General features: G+C 45.1%; 1 protein-coding gene across 1 annotated transcript in view; it reads left to right on the top strand.

Annotated features, from left to right (window-relative positions):
* The window catches only part of LOC117645446, a 175,436-nt gene extending 162,863 nt beyond the window's left edge, over positions 1-12,573 (top strand). The window contains exon 2 of the mRNA XM_034385648.1: positions 12,040-12,573. Coding sequence (XP_034241539.1) covers positions 12,049-12,573 — 525 coding nt within the window. The 5' untranslated portion in view covers positions 12,040-12,048. The remainder of the gene's footprint in view (positions 1-12,039) is intronic.
* Positions 12,574-13,039: the final 466 nt, after the last annotated feature.

The raw sequence follows: 13,039 nt of genomic DNA, 5'->3' as shown, positions 1-13,039 counted from the left end.
TTTGTCAGTACTTTACTTACGCAACCGGAATACGTATTTTTCCTTTTTAAAAGAACTACTTAGGAAATATTAAATAATGTACTTACAATTTGGTTTTGTACATAATTTTACATGGGAAATTAGTCACATAGAAAATACAAAGTATTATTGTTGCTTATACGAATACGTAATTAATAAGGAAAAAGTCAGTAACGTGCTGAGAGTGTACAGTGAATTCGGCGCAAGCGCAATGCGAAGCAATATTTCTTCATGATCTTTTAACAATTTTCATTGCAATACACAAGGAAAAACGTTTGTACTACGAAGAAGAACCGTCTTCGTTACGCTTGCGCCATTTACTTAATGTAATGGGAAATTTCTTCCTAAGACGTTTACAGTGCAGGCTGTTAATGGATAGTCATAATTTTACCTCTGGAATGGGACACTCTAATGGAAAGCCAGGTGCGTGTGCCTCGAGGAATTCCTTGTAGTAGGGCTTTAAATATGTTTTCAGGCCCTGGCACGCTTCCCCCACCTTGATGACTGCGAAATTCTTCCTCCACCCGGAAACAGGGTCCCACTTTGATATGTAGGTCGTGAGCTGTAAGAACATGTGAGAAATAAAGTGAGCTTCACGGCATTTTCCTTATTAGTGCGATGTCTTTCACTGGTAAAACTAAAGCGTAACTCTATGCTTGAGTCAAGCATAAAGTTACGCTTGAAGACGTTACGCTTGAAATGGAGCATACTCTGGAAATTCCCCCATGCATTTAGATAGGGGGAATCCTGGTGTAATAGCCTGTTACGCTTGATTTCAAGCGTAAACTAATTACGCTTGAAAACAGAGGGTAATACTACGCTTTAGTTTTACCAGTGTTTAACATACCAAAGTGTTACCCGGCGTAACGGGGTTGTTGAGTAGTGTTCCATTTCCTGTATACGCGGGACTTCTCGCACCTCGCTGATGGTGGATCCTGCCTTGCAGTTTCAAGTCGTCACCTGTTTCACCTATATCCCTCTAGGGCAAAGGCCTATTTCAAGGATATCAAAGACGTAAGGGCCCCGATATTCAAAAAAATTACTGGTCAGTCGACCTATTTTTAGTATGTTATGAGGCAAAAACGGTTCCCGGTTTTCCCAAGTATGTAGCTTACAGTAAAGACACGCGTTGAGTTCCTTGAAAAAACAGGACCCGATTTTGACGTGCATGAAGAACTTATTCGTAAACTAATCAGTATTTTCTTCGTAAGCTTCTGTAAACACTCATTCCAGGAACGTGACATCACGTTGAAATGAACGTGTCAAAATGTTACGTTCGTTTGGGCGTTGTGTCACATTCGTTTAGATGAGAATCGTCTAAAAAAATTTGCTTGTTCACATTCAGACGAACGTGATGTCACTGGAATGAGGGTGGAAGGACACTCCAAATCTAAAGGCGGTAATATTTCCACCCTTTCACTTCATTCCAGGAACGTGACATCACGTTGAAACGAACGTGACAAAGTGTCACGTTCGTTTGAGCAATGTGTCACGTTCGTTTGAATGTGAACGAGCTGATTTTCGGCCAATTCACACCCAAACGAATGTGACACAATGCTCAAACGAACGTGAGAGTTTGTCACGTTCGTGTCAACGTGATGTCACGTTCCTAGAATGAGAGTGTTACTGGCGATAATGTTGTATTGGCGGTGTCCACGTTTTACCGCCAATACGAAGGCGGTACAGAAGTTACCGCCCTAACAGAACCGTTTGTACATCCTTTCGAGAACTTTACCGCCTTTTTCTTGGCACTCTGAGGGAACGTTACTGGCGGTAATATTTTTTTTACGCACCATCTAAACGGCGCGCAATGGGCGGTAATACACTGTACCGCCGTTTTCCTTCGGTTTGTAGGGTGCGTAATTGGCGGGCTCCAGATTTTACCGCCAATACGAAAGCGGTACACGTTTTACCTCCTTCGCCGCACCGTGTGTACCGCCCATAGATTTGGAGTAGACACGTGAAAATTGTGCAAATGCATGTATACTGCGTACAATAAGGTGAACCATACCGCGTATTTACTGGAAACCAATACGAGTGAGACGAGAACGAGACCAATGCTGGTGGTGAGCCTCGCCATGGCCCTGAAGAGAAACCTAGTCGAACTGCGACTCGAAGCGGGCGACGTGCAGCCGCGCTACACTGTCGAACACTGTCATAAGACAAGATGACTTCATATAATCGCTCGAATTTGGTCTCGTTCGTTTAAACATGATGTCAAATTTCGCTTGAATTCTGATCATTTTGATTCACGGTCAAACAAACGAATGTGATATCCTAGTTGAACAATTCTAACGAACGTGACCCACGTGTCAAAATTCACGTACCAACACAGTAAATTCCTTTGTACAAAGTTTGTACGTCTTCTCTCACGATTTTGCGCGTAGTTGTTTGGCAGAGGGAAACAAGGGATCAGGAAGAGATGACCAGATATGAAAAATCAGAAATGCACAATTATAACTTTTAAAAGGATAATGGATAATCCGACCAACTGTGAATTTCCTCATCTCGCTTCGCTCGCCAACAATCCACATATGCCCGAGGGGGTAACCACTCGCGTAATACCCTGTACACAAAAACCGTGTATTACGCGTAATGCACGGGGTCGTAATACCTTTTTCGGGTCAAATGTGCCAAATTTTTGCATTTAAAGGCCGTAATACACGTGTAATACCTCAGTAATACAGCGTAATACCGAGTAGTCTGTACATGATTTCTTGAAGTGTTTACCCCCTCGCATATGCCCACCCTTTTAAAAGATACCATCGTTGTTATCGATTAAGAAAACATAAAAATCTGCAGAGACCCCTGACGGGTAGTCAACCCTAATGGCAGTGAGTCATTTGCCTTACCGTATGAGCCCTGGAAAGAAGAATAGAGCGCTAAAGTCAAGAATCGAAATATTGTTCGACGTGGCAATTGGTTAAGTCAGAAAATTGCGAAGTGCAATCGAGCGGCCACACTGTACGAAAAAAAAACACAGTGATTAATTTTTTTGCCGGCATTTACTCTAGTTCAGAACACATGATTTACTGTGTCTGGCTACAGTATACAGTATTTGCTGTACCTGGTACAGGATATTCCGTACTCCACTCCTGTGGCACAGTGAATCCCGTACAATGTACAGTAGATCCTGTAAAAATGAACAGTAAATCCTGTACTCTGAACTACAGTGACAGCTGTACTAATCACTACTGGATTTGCTGTGATTTTTTCCCACAGTGCATTTGACAGCCGCGCCGGCGTTCGACTGCTGACCTGAGCGTGTCTGTCAGTGTTGCAAGAGAGAGCCTCCGGTAGGGCACGTGCTGGCGGCAGGAAACATGACGTGCTTCGCCGTGGCAGGCAATTGTGCGGGCAGGCTGCATTGTCTAGTTTCAAGGAAAGTGGTGATCAGGGATGATAATCAAACCGAAACAATACCGTAGCCGTTGTGCGTCAGTTTTCACTTATGACTAAAACTTAAAAACTGTACCCGCAAGAACAGACACTGCAAATGCAACGGCGATACTAAAGTACATTTTTTGGCGATACAATTGAGTATCGCCAATAAACGGCCTTACGGAAAAGTATTGCCTTCAGAACGGCGATACAAAAAAGAGTCACCAAAATTTGGCAATACTTTTGGATATTGCCAAAACCACGGCATTTAACCAAGGTCTTCTCCCCTTGATTTGTTCGACGTTTATTGCCAAATCGTGGCAATAGTCCAAAGTATCGCCAAATTTTGGCGATACTTTTGTGTATCGCCGTTTTGAAGGCAATATTTTTCCGTAAGGCCGTTTATTGGCGATACTCAATTGTATCGCCAAAAGAGGTACTAAAAGTATTGCCTTTGGATTTACAGTGCACACTAAATTCTTATGGACTTTTTAAATGCATAAGAACGCATTTTTTATGCATAGTTATGCATGCTCAGAAACGTCCATAAGGTATGTATAAAATTATGCATCACTGTGTACATTTTATGCATCTTCCTGCATAAAATGTACACAGTGATGCATAATATTATACATAACGTATGGACGTATCTGTGCATGCATAACTATGCATAAAAAAGTCCATAAGAATTTAGTGTGTGGAGGGAATTGCTTTTCGCTGGTGATCAAAGCGTACCGGGGTCTTGTTTCCACACGGACCAAGTCCAAATTCCGCTCCCCTGACTTCGTTATTTTTTGGGGCCCAAGTATATAAAATCAGGGAAGCGGAATTTGACAAAACTCCAGTAGGCCTTAGCACCAAGGACAAGCTTTTCCCTTCGTTCTAGCTGCTACAGTGTACACCGTTGTCGTAAGGCCCCTGGTATTGTTTCGGTTTGGGTATCATCCCTCGTGGCGATAAACATCGGCAACTTTCGCCTGTCCCGTCCATTTTCAAATTCGCGAATTTCGCCTGTGTTTAACCCTAACGGGATTCGAACCAGAGCCTGGGTCAAAATGGATGTCTATTTCGTCATCAGCGCGCTAAAAACGATTAAAACAATGCAAAACTCAAATTTTGAAAAATAGTCGTATACCCCACTGGGATTTAGACGCAGGTCCAAACTTCTCGCATTTGCTCACTGTAAAAAATTCCGTACTTTTGTACGGAAATGGTACAGAAAAATATAGAACGGAGGTACGGAGAAAAGTACGGAACGTTCCGTACTTGCTCCATATGAACCCATGTAAATGGGTACGGAAAAAAGGACGGAACGTTCCGTAGTTGGCAAGTACGGACGTTCCAGGCAAATTATTGACCAGACATGTTCCGTACTTTTTCCGTACTTTTTTCTCACAGTGCTCCAAACTGCAGCTTTGGATTTGCCTCGTGGTCCCGATTCCAAAAATACCCCTACATGCCCTTCTTGCTGTATCCGTTGCCGAAATCCTCGACCCCATGTAGACCATGATGCACCTGCAGCAGCGCCCGGAGCTCGAATTGGATTTTCTGCCTCCCGGCGGTTCTTACACAGTGGCAAAAAGCTACGGAAAATTCTGTAAACAGCTTGTGGTAATTCTCCGTACCCCCATGTCAATATTCTCCGTAGGCTCTTACAGTATATTCCGTAGGACCTTGCAATGTTCTCCGTAGGACTATACAGTCATCCAGGTCCTACGGAGAAGACTGTACGGTCCGGGAGAATTCTGTACGGTCCTACGGATAATGCTGTAAGAGCCTACGGAGAATATTGATAAGAGGGCTACGGATAATCTTGGCAAAAAAATGAACAGAATTTTCCATACCTTTGCTACAGTGTATGGTCACCCAAGGGGACTGCATACCAAATTTGGTGAAGGTCGGACCACAGGAAGTGAGCGAACAGACGAACGGCGCATGTGTGACATATCGCGTTCGTTTGAATGTGACGATTAGGGCCTGTCACATTCAAACGAACGTGACATGGTTGTCACATTCAAACGAACGTGACATGGTTGCCACATTCAAACGAACGTGACATGGTTGTCACATTCAAACGAACGTGACATGGTTGTCACATTCAAACGAACGTGACATGGTTGCCACATTCAAACGAACGTGACATGGTTGTCACATTCAAACAAACGTGACATGGTTGTCACATTCAAACGAACGTGGCATGGTTGTTACATTCAAACAAACGTGACATGGTTGTCACATTCAAACGAACGTGACATGGTTGTCACATTAAAACGAACGTGACATGGGTGTCACATTCGATTGGATGACGACACATGTCGAAAGGCACCAGGTGTCACATTAATGTGACAGTTCGCCTACTGATATTCCAGGTGTGGAACAAACTGTCTCGTTATGTTCCACGCAAGGGGAAATAACTTTGAATTTCGGTGTACAAAATTTTGAATTTCGCATGAATTTCGGTGAATTTCAGTGAATTTCAGTGAATTTCAATGAATTTCAATGAATTTCAATGAATTTCGATGAATTTCGATGAATTTCGATGAATTTCGATGAATTTTGATGAATTTCATTGAATTTCACTGCAAAATTCATGAATTTCACAACAACATTCATGAATTTCATCACAAAATTGAGGAATTTCGGTGTGAGACTTCGTTGCCGCTGGCCTGCAGAGCGACTCCGCATATCACCTTCGTCGCTCCGTCTCTGTCGCACTCATGGGGCGGCCCGCATAAGTGCGAGAGAGACAGAGCGACGAGGCTCTGTGCGGAGTCGGTCGGCAGTCGGCCGGGGAGCTGTGCACCGGCGGGTTCGGCAATACTCGGCTTCGGCTTTCTCGGACCTCTCTCTCGCACAGAGACTCGGTTGCCGAGCCGGGCCGGCTCGCCACGAGCGGCAGTGCCGGTCTCTAGTCACAAATATACACACACTTTGTAACCGAATGGGGAAGCCCTCTGAGTTTTCACGATTGCGCGACAAGCTCAGTTGAACCAACGCAAGGGAAAGGGCGCCCGATTCTCCATTGAAAAGTGCAGCCATCCGGCAGTGTGGGTTGCGGGCGAGACCCAACCAGGTAGTCCGGGTCGGCCGAGAGAGGAGCGGTCTTGGCCCCCCAAGGACAATTGCCTCTGGCTGCAAAATGTAAATTCGCTTCTAGAAGTCTAAGAGTAAAATAAAGGAGCTCGTTCAATGCGCCATGAAAAGATGTACAGGAGCAGTTTTGAAATTCAGTTCTAGGTTCGGGAGATACACAAGAAAATGTGGTTCTATAATTCCGTAATCAAATTGGGTTAAAACTCAAAAATATCACAAAATCCAAAAATAAAATATGGCGTTAACCGCGTGGACATGAGGAAGCAGAATATGGCGCTTAAAGTGTTGAAAAATTGAAAGCGACAGAAGTTAAAATTGGAGACAATAGGAGGAGTGCACCGCGGCAGGCAGGCCGACCCTCGCACCAACACACATTCACACACACACGCACACTGGCTCACTCTCGGGGGGGTCTCGGGCGGGGAAGAGAGAAAACAGACGACAATGGCGTTTTACAATGAGGGGTCTTTGGGATGAATAGTCTTTGTTCACAAGTGGCTCACCCCAGTGATCTACACTCTAGAGTTCTTACGGATTACTTCATCCGTATTACAAACAAATTCATCCGTACCTTACAAACATTTTTGCGCAAGCGTAATACGGATAGCCTGATTTGTAACATACGGATGGCTTTGTCCGTAACAGATGTAGCTTTGTAACTACGGATAGTCTTACAGAATCCAAAGTAATTGCATTCATCGACACTCGTTATACAAACAGAATTCATAAATTACTCGTTGCCATACTGAGCGGAAACAGATAAGCAGTATATTATACTTTTTAATGCCAATTATCTTTTTTATGCACTAGCAAGCACTTTTACTTTTATTTGGCACATAATAGAGCTATTGATTGAGTTACTTGCTGATACGATAGACACTCTTGGGTAACGGTGGAGCAGGGCCACAGCAGAAAAAGATGTACTTACCGCCCAAATTTGGTGTTGATTATGAAATCACAGCATTTCAATAATCATACTGAGCAACTGTTCAATCTAACCAACCAGTTATTGTGGGCAGTTCCACAAAACATTCTACCATACTCAAGCTATACTGTAAATGTTTTCTTTGAAGTTGGTGCGCTGGTGAGGTTATACTGTCTGCTGATCTGATACCGTATGCTGGAAGAACCGAGTGACAACAAAAATCACATGCACTGACTTCTTCAGTGTTTGCAAACAATGCCATCCTTGATGGACTTTGGGGTGAGACACCATCGCTGACACCAATTGTGAAGGCCTTAATTGTGCCTAAAATCGGCAGCACAAACAGCGGAGCGGAGTGTTTTCATTTTTTCTAAACACCGTCCCGCTAAACTTTTCATACGTGAAAGTATGAGAAATCCAACATTCACAATCACCCCTTTGTTTCTGTGTAGATTAACCTCGTTTAGTTTGGTTTAAAATCAGAAACTACGATGATTTGCAAGTTTCTGGTTCATAAAAGTTATTAATTCACTTATTCTTTGAGAAGTGATGCTTGTGTCTGCGAAAACTGGACGGCTGTCAGTCATGTTAACACACACTTATCTGCTGTGGAGGATTGGAGACGTTGGGGGTGCTTTTATTATCACAGGTAAATTCTCTGCTTCCCAACAACATTCATTTATAAATATAACAATACTTTGTTTATATTTCAATTCTTTCTTCAATAAAAATGTTAGGTTAGGTTTCTTAGAGTGTCATTTAATAACTGTTGGACTACGGCCAAAATGGCACTTAGAAGATTTTAGTTTGGATAATCAATAGGTGAATGATGCAATATACAGGAAAAGTACTATTCTTAGTTTGAAAACTAATGAAACTATATTGCACCTTATTAGTCTTCATATTGAAGTTAAGTTGATGTTAATATGGATTGGTAGGTTCAGATCAGGATTACGGACAAGTTGAGTTGATAATACGGATGGGTTTAGTAGCCGTAATTATGGATCAATAGTTGTGTTTGTATTTACGGATAATTTTGTCCGTACAGAAATTCTCAAAACCTGAAGATGCTTTTTTTCCGTAATACAGATGTCAAACTCCGTAATATGGACAAGCCCATCCGTAATTACAATGAATCAATTTTGTCCGTAGCTTACGGTGATGACTTATCCGTAAGAACTCTAGAGTGTATGAGATGAAGCGCGCCGCTAGAAGTCCTCGAAACGCACCCGGTCGCACTGCTGGCACTGCACGGTGCGGGCCCGGCAGCGCGGCGCGCGCCACAGTGAGCTGGTCGGGCAGGCCCCGCGGTCGTGGTCGTGGCGCCTGAACACGAGGCGGGCGAGGGCGGCGCACGGGGCCAGCAGGGCGGCCAGGTCGCTGCAGCCCTCGGGCCACTCGCCGCCGGGCACGGCGCCCATGTCCAGCCACAGCATTTCCCAGTGCAGGCCCTGGGCCAGCAGCAGGGCCCGCGTGGTGGCGAGCGGCAGGCCCCCCACGCGCACCCCTGCAGGCCGCTGCGGTGCGGCAGCGCGGGCAGCACGGGCGGCGCCTCGTCCAGGTCGCCCTCCGTGCACTGCAGGTCCAGACGCCGCAGACGGGGCATGCCGTGCACCGCCAGCAGGGGGCCCTCGCCAGGGTTCCACACTCGCAGCTCCTCCAGCGACGGCGAGGCCTGCGCAGAAGTTCCAGGAACCAGGCCGGGTCCGAGCTGCAGAACACGTTGTTCATCCAACGCACCTGCCGGCAGAAAAACGCAAACAGTGTCAGGGACCACTGAGAGAAATAATGAAGATTGTGGCTGTTAAACCTAATGCCACTCTTCACTGTTTACCAAAAAGAAGGTGTTTACCGTACCCTGGGATACAGTAGACACTGTGCCTGTTTGGAACGGCTTTTCGCTGTACCCCGGGAACCTGCATCCACTGTACCTTGGAAACTGTTCAGACACGGCATTCAGTATAACCGTAAGATAAAGGCGAAATTCCAAAGTCACTGTAGGAACTTTTAAAATGACGGAAATGAATTCATCTAAACAAGACGAAAAAAAAAATGAAAAGCATGTTAGGGGCTCAGACTCGAAATTCAAGAGATATGGGCATCAAAAGTCTAAAAAAGTGGGATTTAGGACCGTAATTTGATCAGTCCGATGTTTTGGAGCCCAAAAATTTCCAACTTTTTTTTGACTTCTGATCACGTTTCCCCGCTGAATGACGAGTCTGAGACCATAATATGCCCATCTTTTTTTGTTCGAATTGTTAAGATGAATTCTTTCCGTCATCCAATCGTTCCTATCGAAATTTTTGGAATTTCGCCTTTATGTTACGGTTATACTGAATGCAGTGTCTGAACAGTTTCCAAGGTACAGCGGATGCGGGTTCCCGGGATACAGTAAACGCCGTTCCTGGGGGTACAGTGTCTACTGGGCCCCAGCGTACGGTAAACACCTTCTTTCGGTAAACGTGGAGAGTGGCATTAGGTTTAACAGCCACAATCTTCATTATTTCTCTCAGTGAACTAGGGGGGGTCCATTTTTTTAAAAGTTTCAAAAATAGGGGGAGCGCCGTCCAGATTCTGAAAGAAGGTGTAAAATCATGAATTTTGATACAAATATAAAAGTTTTGGGGACCATTCTTAGGGGTCCATCAACGCGCCTGAATTTTAAAAAAAAAGTTGAAAATGTAGCGGTATACTAAAATCGATGCTGTTACGAGAGTCTTTTTCCGATTTTCGATTGCAAAACGGCGATCTTTTCAGAAAAAATGCGCTCTACTTGATGATGTACATAAAATGACGATCCGACGCATTGCCTATTTTCCAGGGGCGTACAATCCCGTTTTTTGCCTCCCAAAACCAACATGTTCTTGCGTTTTTTAAGGTGTTTGAGTCGTCCGATCGAATTTTTTTGGGGCACCCTTCGACGCGCCTGATCAAAACCCTTGGAAAAATGTCTCAGGCGTCAAAAACGGTTTGGTTTTTCCTACTATACAGGAGCAAAAAAAACCCCTGAAATTCGCTTAAAAATTGCTTTTTCGGGATACGAAATATCCTGTTTGGCATTGGGTCGGATTTCTTGTGGTGCCATTTGACGAACCTGGTCAAAAAAATTTCGATTACCGTTTCGAGCGCCTGAATCCAGAGGGTCGCGTATCCTACAGACTTTTGGGTGTACAAAAACCGGTGGATTGCCGACCCTACAAGCAAAAAAAGTCGAATGTCGAAAAATTCGTCTGTAGGATACGCGACCCTCTGGTTCAGGCGCTCGAAACGGTAATCGAAAGTTTTTGACCAGGTTCGTCAAATGGCACCACAAGAAATCCGACCCAATGCCAAAAAGGATATTTCGTATCCCGAAAAAGCAATTTTTAAGCGAATTTCAGTGGTTTTTTGCTCCTGTATAGTAGGCAAACCAACCGATTTTTACGCCTGAGACATTTTTCCAAGGGTTTTTTATCAGGCGCGTCGAATGGTGACCCAAAAAATTTGAAACGGACGACTCAAACACCTTCAAAACGCAAGAACATGTTGGATTTTGGGGGCTAAAAACGGGATTGTACGCCCCTGGAAAATAGGCAATGCGTCGGATCGTCATTTTATGTACATCATCAAGTAGAGCGCACTTTTCTGAAAAAATCGCCGTTTTGCAATCGAAAATCGGGCAAAGACTCTCGTAACAGCATCGATTTTAGTATACCGCTACTTTTCAACTTTTCTTTAAAGTTCAGGCGCGTTGATGGACCCCTAAGAAATGGTCCAAATCTTATCATATTTGTATCAAAATTCATGATTTTACACCTTTTCAGAATCTGGACGGCGCTCCTCTATTTTTGAAACTTTTAAAAAAAATGGACCACCCTAGGGCACTGAGAGAAATAATGAAGATTGTGGCTGTTAAACCTAATGCCACTCTCCACTGTTTACCGAAAGAAGGTGGTTTTCCGTACGCTGGGGCCCCAGTAGACACTGTACCTCCAGGAACGGCGTTCACTGTATCCCGGGAACCCGCATTTCCCCGTACCTTTGGGAAAAATTTTAGACACTGCATTCAGTATAACCCTAACATAAAGGCGAAATTCCAAAATTACGATAGGAACGATTGGATGACGGAAATGAATTCATCTTAACAATTCGAACAAAAAATGATGGGCATATTATGGTCTCAGACTCGTCATTCAGCGGGAATCGTGATCAGAAGTCAAAAATAGTGGTTTTGGACTCCAAAACATCGGACTGATCAAATTACGGTCCTAAATCCCACTTTTTTAGACTTTTGATGCCGATATCTCTTGAATTTCGAGTCTGAGCCCATAACATGCTTATCATTTTTTGTTCGTCTTGTTGAGATGAATTCATTCCGTCATTTTAACGTTCCTACAGGACTTTGGAATTTCGCCTTTATCTTACGGTTATACTGAATGCCGTTTTGAAACAGTTTCCAAGGTACAGTGGATGCAGGTTCCCGGGATACAGCGAACGCCGTTCCATAGCACAGTGTCTACTGTATCCCAGGGTACGGTAAACACCTTCTTTGGGAAACAGTGAAGAGTGGCATTAGTTTAACAGCCACAATCTTCATTATTTCTCTCATGGTCCCTGACACTGTTTGCGTTTGCTGCCGGCAGGTGCGTTGGATGAACAACGTGTTCTGCAGCTCGGACCCGGCCTGGTTCCTGGAACTTCTGCGCAGCGCCTCGCCGTCGCTGGAGGAGCTGCGAGTGTGGAACCCTGGCGAGGGCCACCTGCTGGCGGTGCACGGCATGCCCCGTCTGCGGCGTCTGGACCTGCAGTGCACGGAGGGCGACCTGGACGAGGCGCCGCCCGTGCTGCCCGCGCTGCCGCACCGCAGCGGCCTGCAGTGGCTGCGCGTGGGGGGCCTGCCGCTCGCCACCACGCGGTCCCTGCTGCTGGCCCACGGGCCTGCACTGGAAGTGCTGTGGCTGGACATGGGCGCCGTGCCCGGCGGCGAGTGGCCCGAGGGCTGCAGCGACCTGGCCGCCCTGCTGGCCCCGTGCGCCGCCCTCGCCCGCCTCGTGTTCAGGCGCCACGACCACGACCGCGGGGCCTGCCGCGACCAGCTCACTGTGGCGCGCGCCGCGCTGCCGGCCTGCACCGTGCAGTGCCAGCAGTGCGACCGGGTCGCGTACGAGGACTTCTAGCGGCGCGCTTCATCTCATACACTCTAGAGTTCTTACGGATAAGTCATCACCGTAAGCTACGGACAAAATTGATTCATTGTAATTACGGATGGGCTTGTCCATATTACGGAGTTTGACATCTGTATTACGGATAAAAAGCATCTTCAGGTTTTGAGAATTTCTGTACGGACAAAATTATCCGTAAATACAAACACAACTATTGATCCATAATTACGGCTACTAAACCCATCCGTATTATCAACTCAACTTGTCCGTAATCCTGATCTGAACCTACCAATCCATATTAACATCAACTTAACTTCAATATGAAGACTAATAAGGTGCAATATAGTTTCATTAGTTTTCAAACTAAGAATAGTACTTTTCCTGTATATTGCATCATTCACCTATTGATTATCCAAACTAAAATCTTCTAAGTGCCATTTTGGCCGTAGTCCAACAGTTATTAAATGACACTCTAAAAAAC

This window comes from Thrips palmi, unplaced genomic scaffold (assembly GCF_012932325.1).
Source record: "Thrips palmi isolate BJ-2018 unplaced genomic scaffold, TpBJ-2018v1 HiC_scaffold_18, whole genome shotgun sequence".
Taxonomy (NCBI): domain Eukaryota; kingdom Metazoa; phylum Arthropoda; class Insecta; order Thysanoptera; family Thripidae; genus Thrips; species Thrips palmi.
The sequence above is the reverse complement of the archived record's forward strand: the minus strand, read 5'-3'. Positions and strand labels throughout refer to the sequence as shown.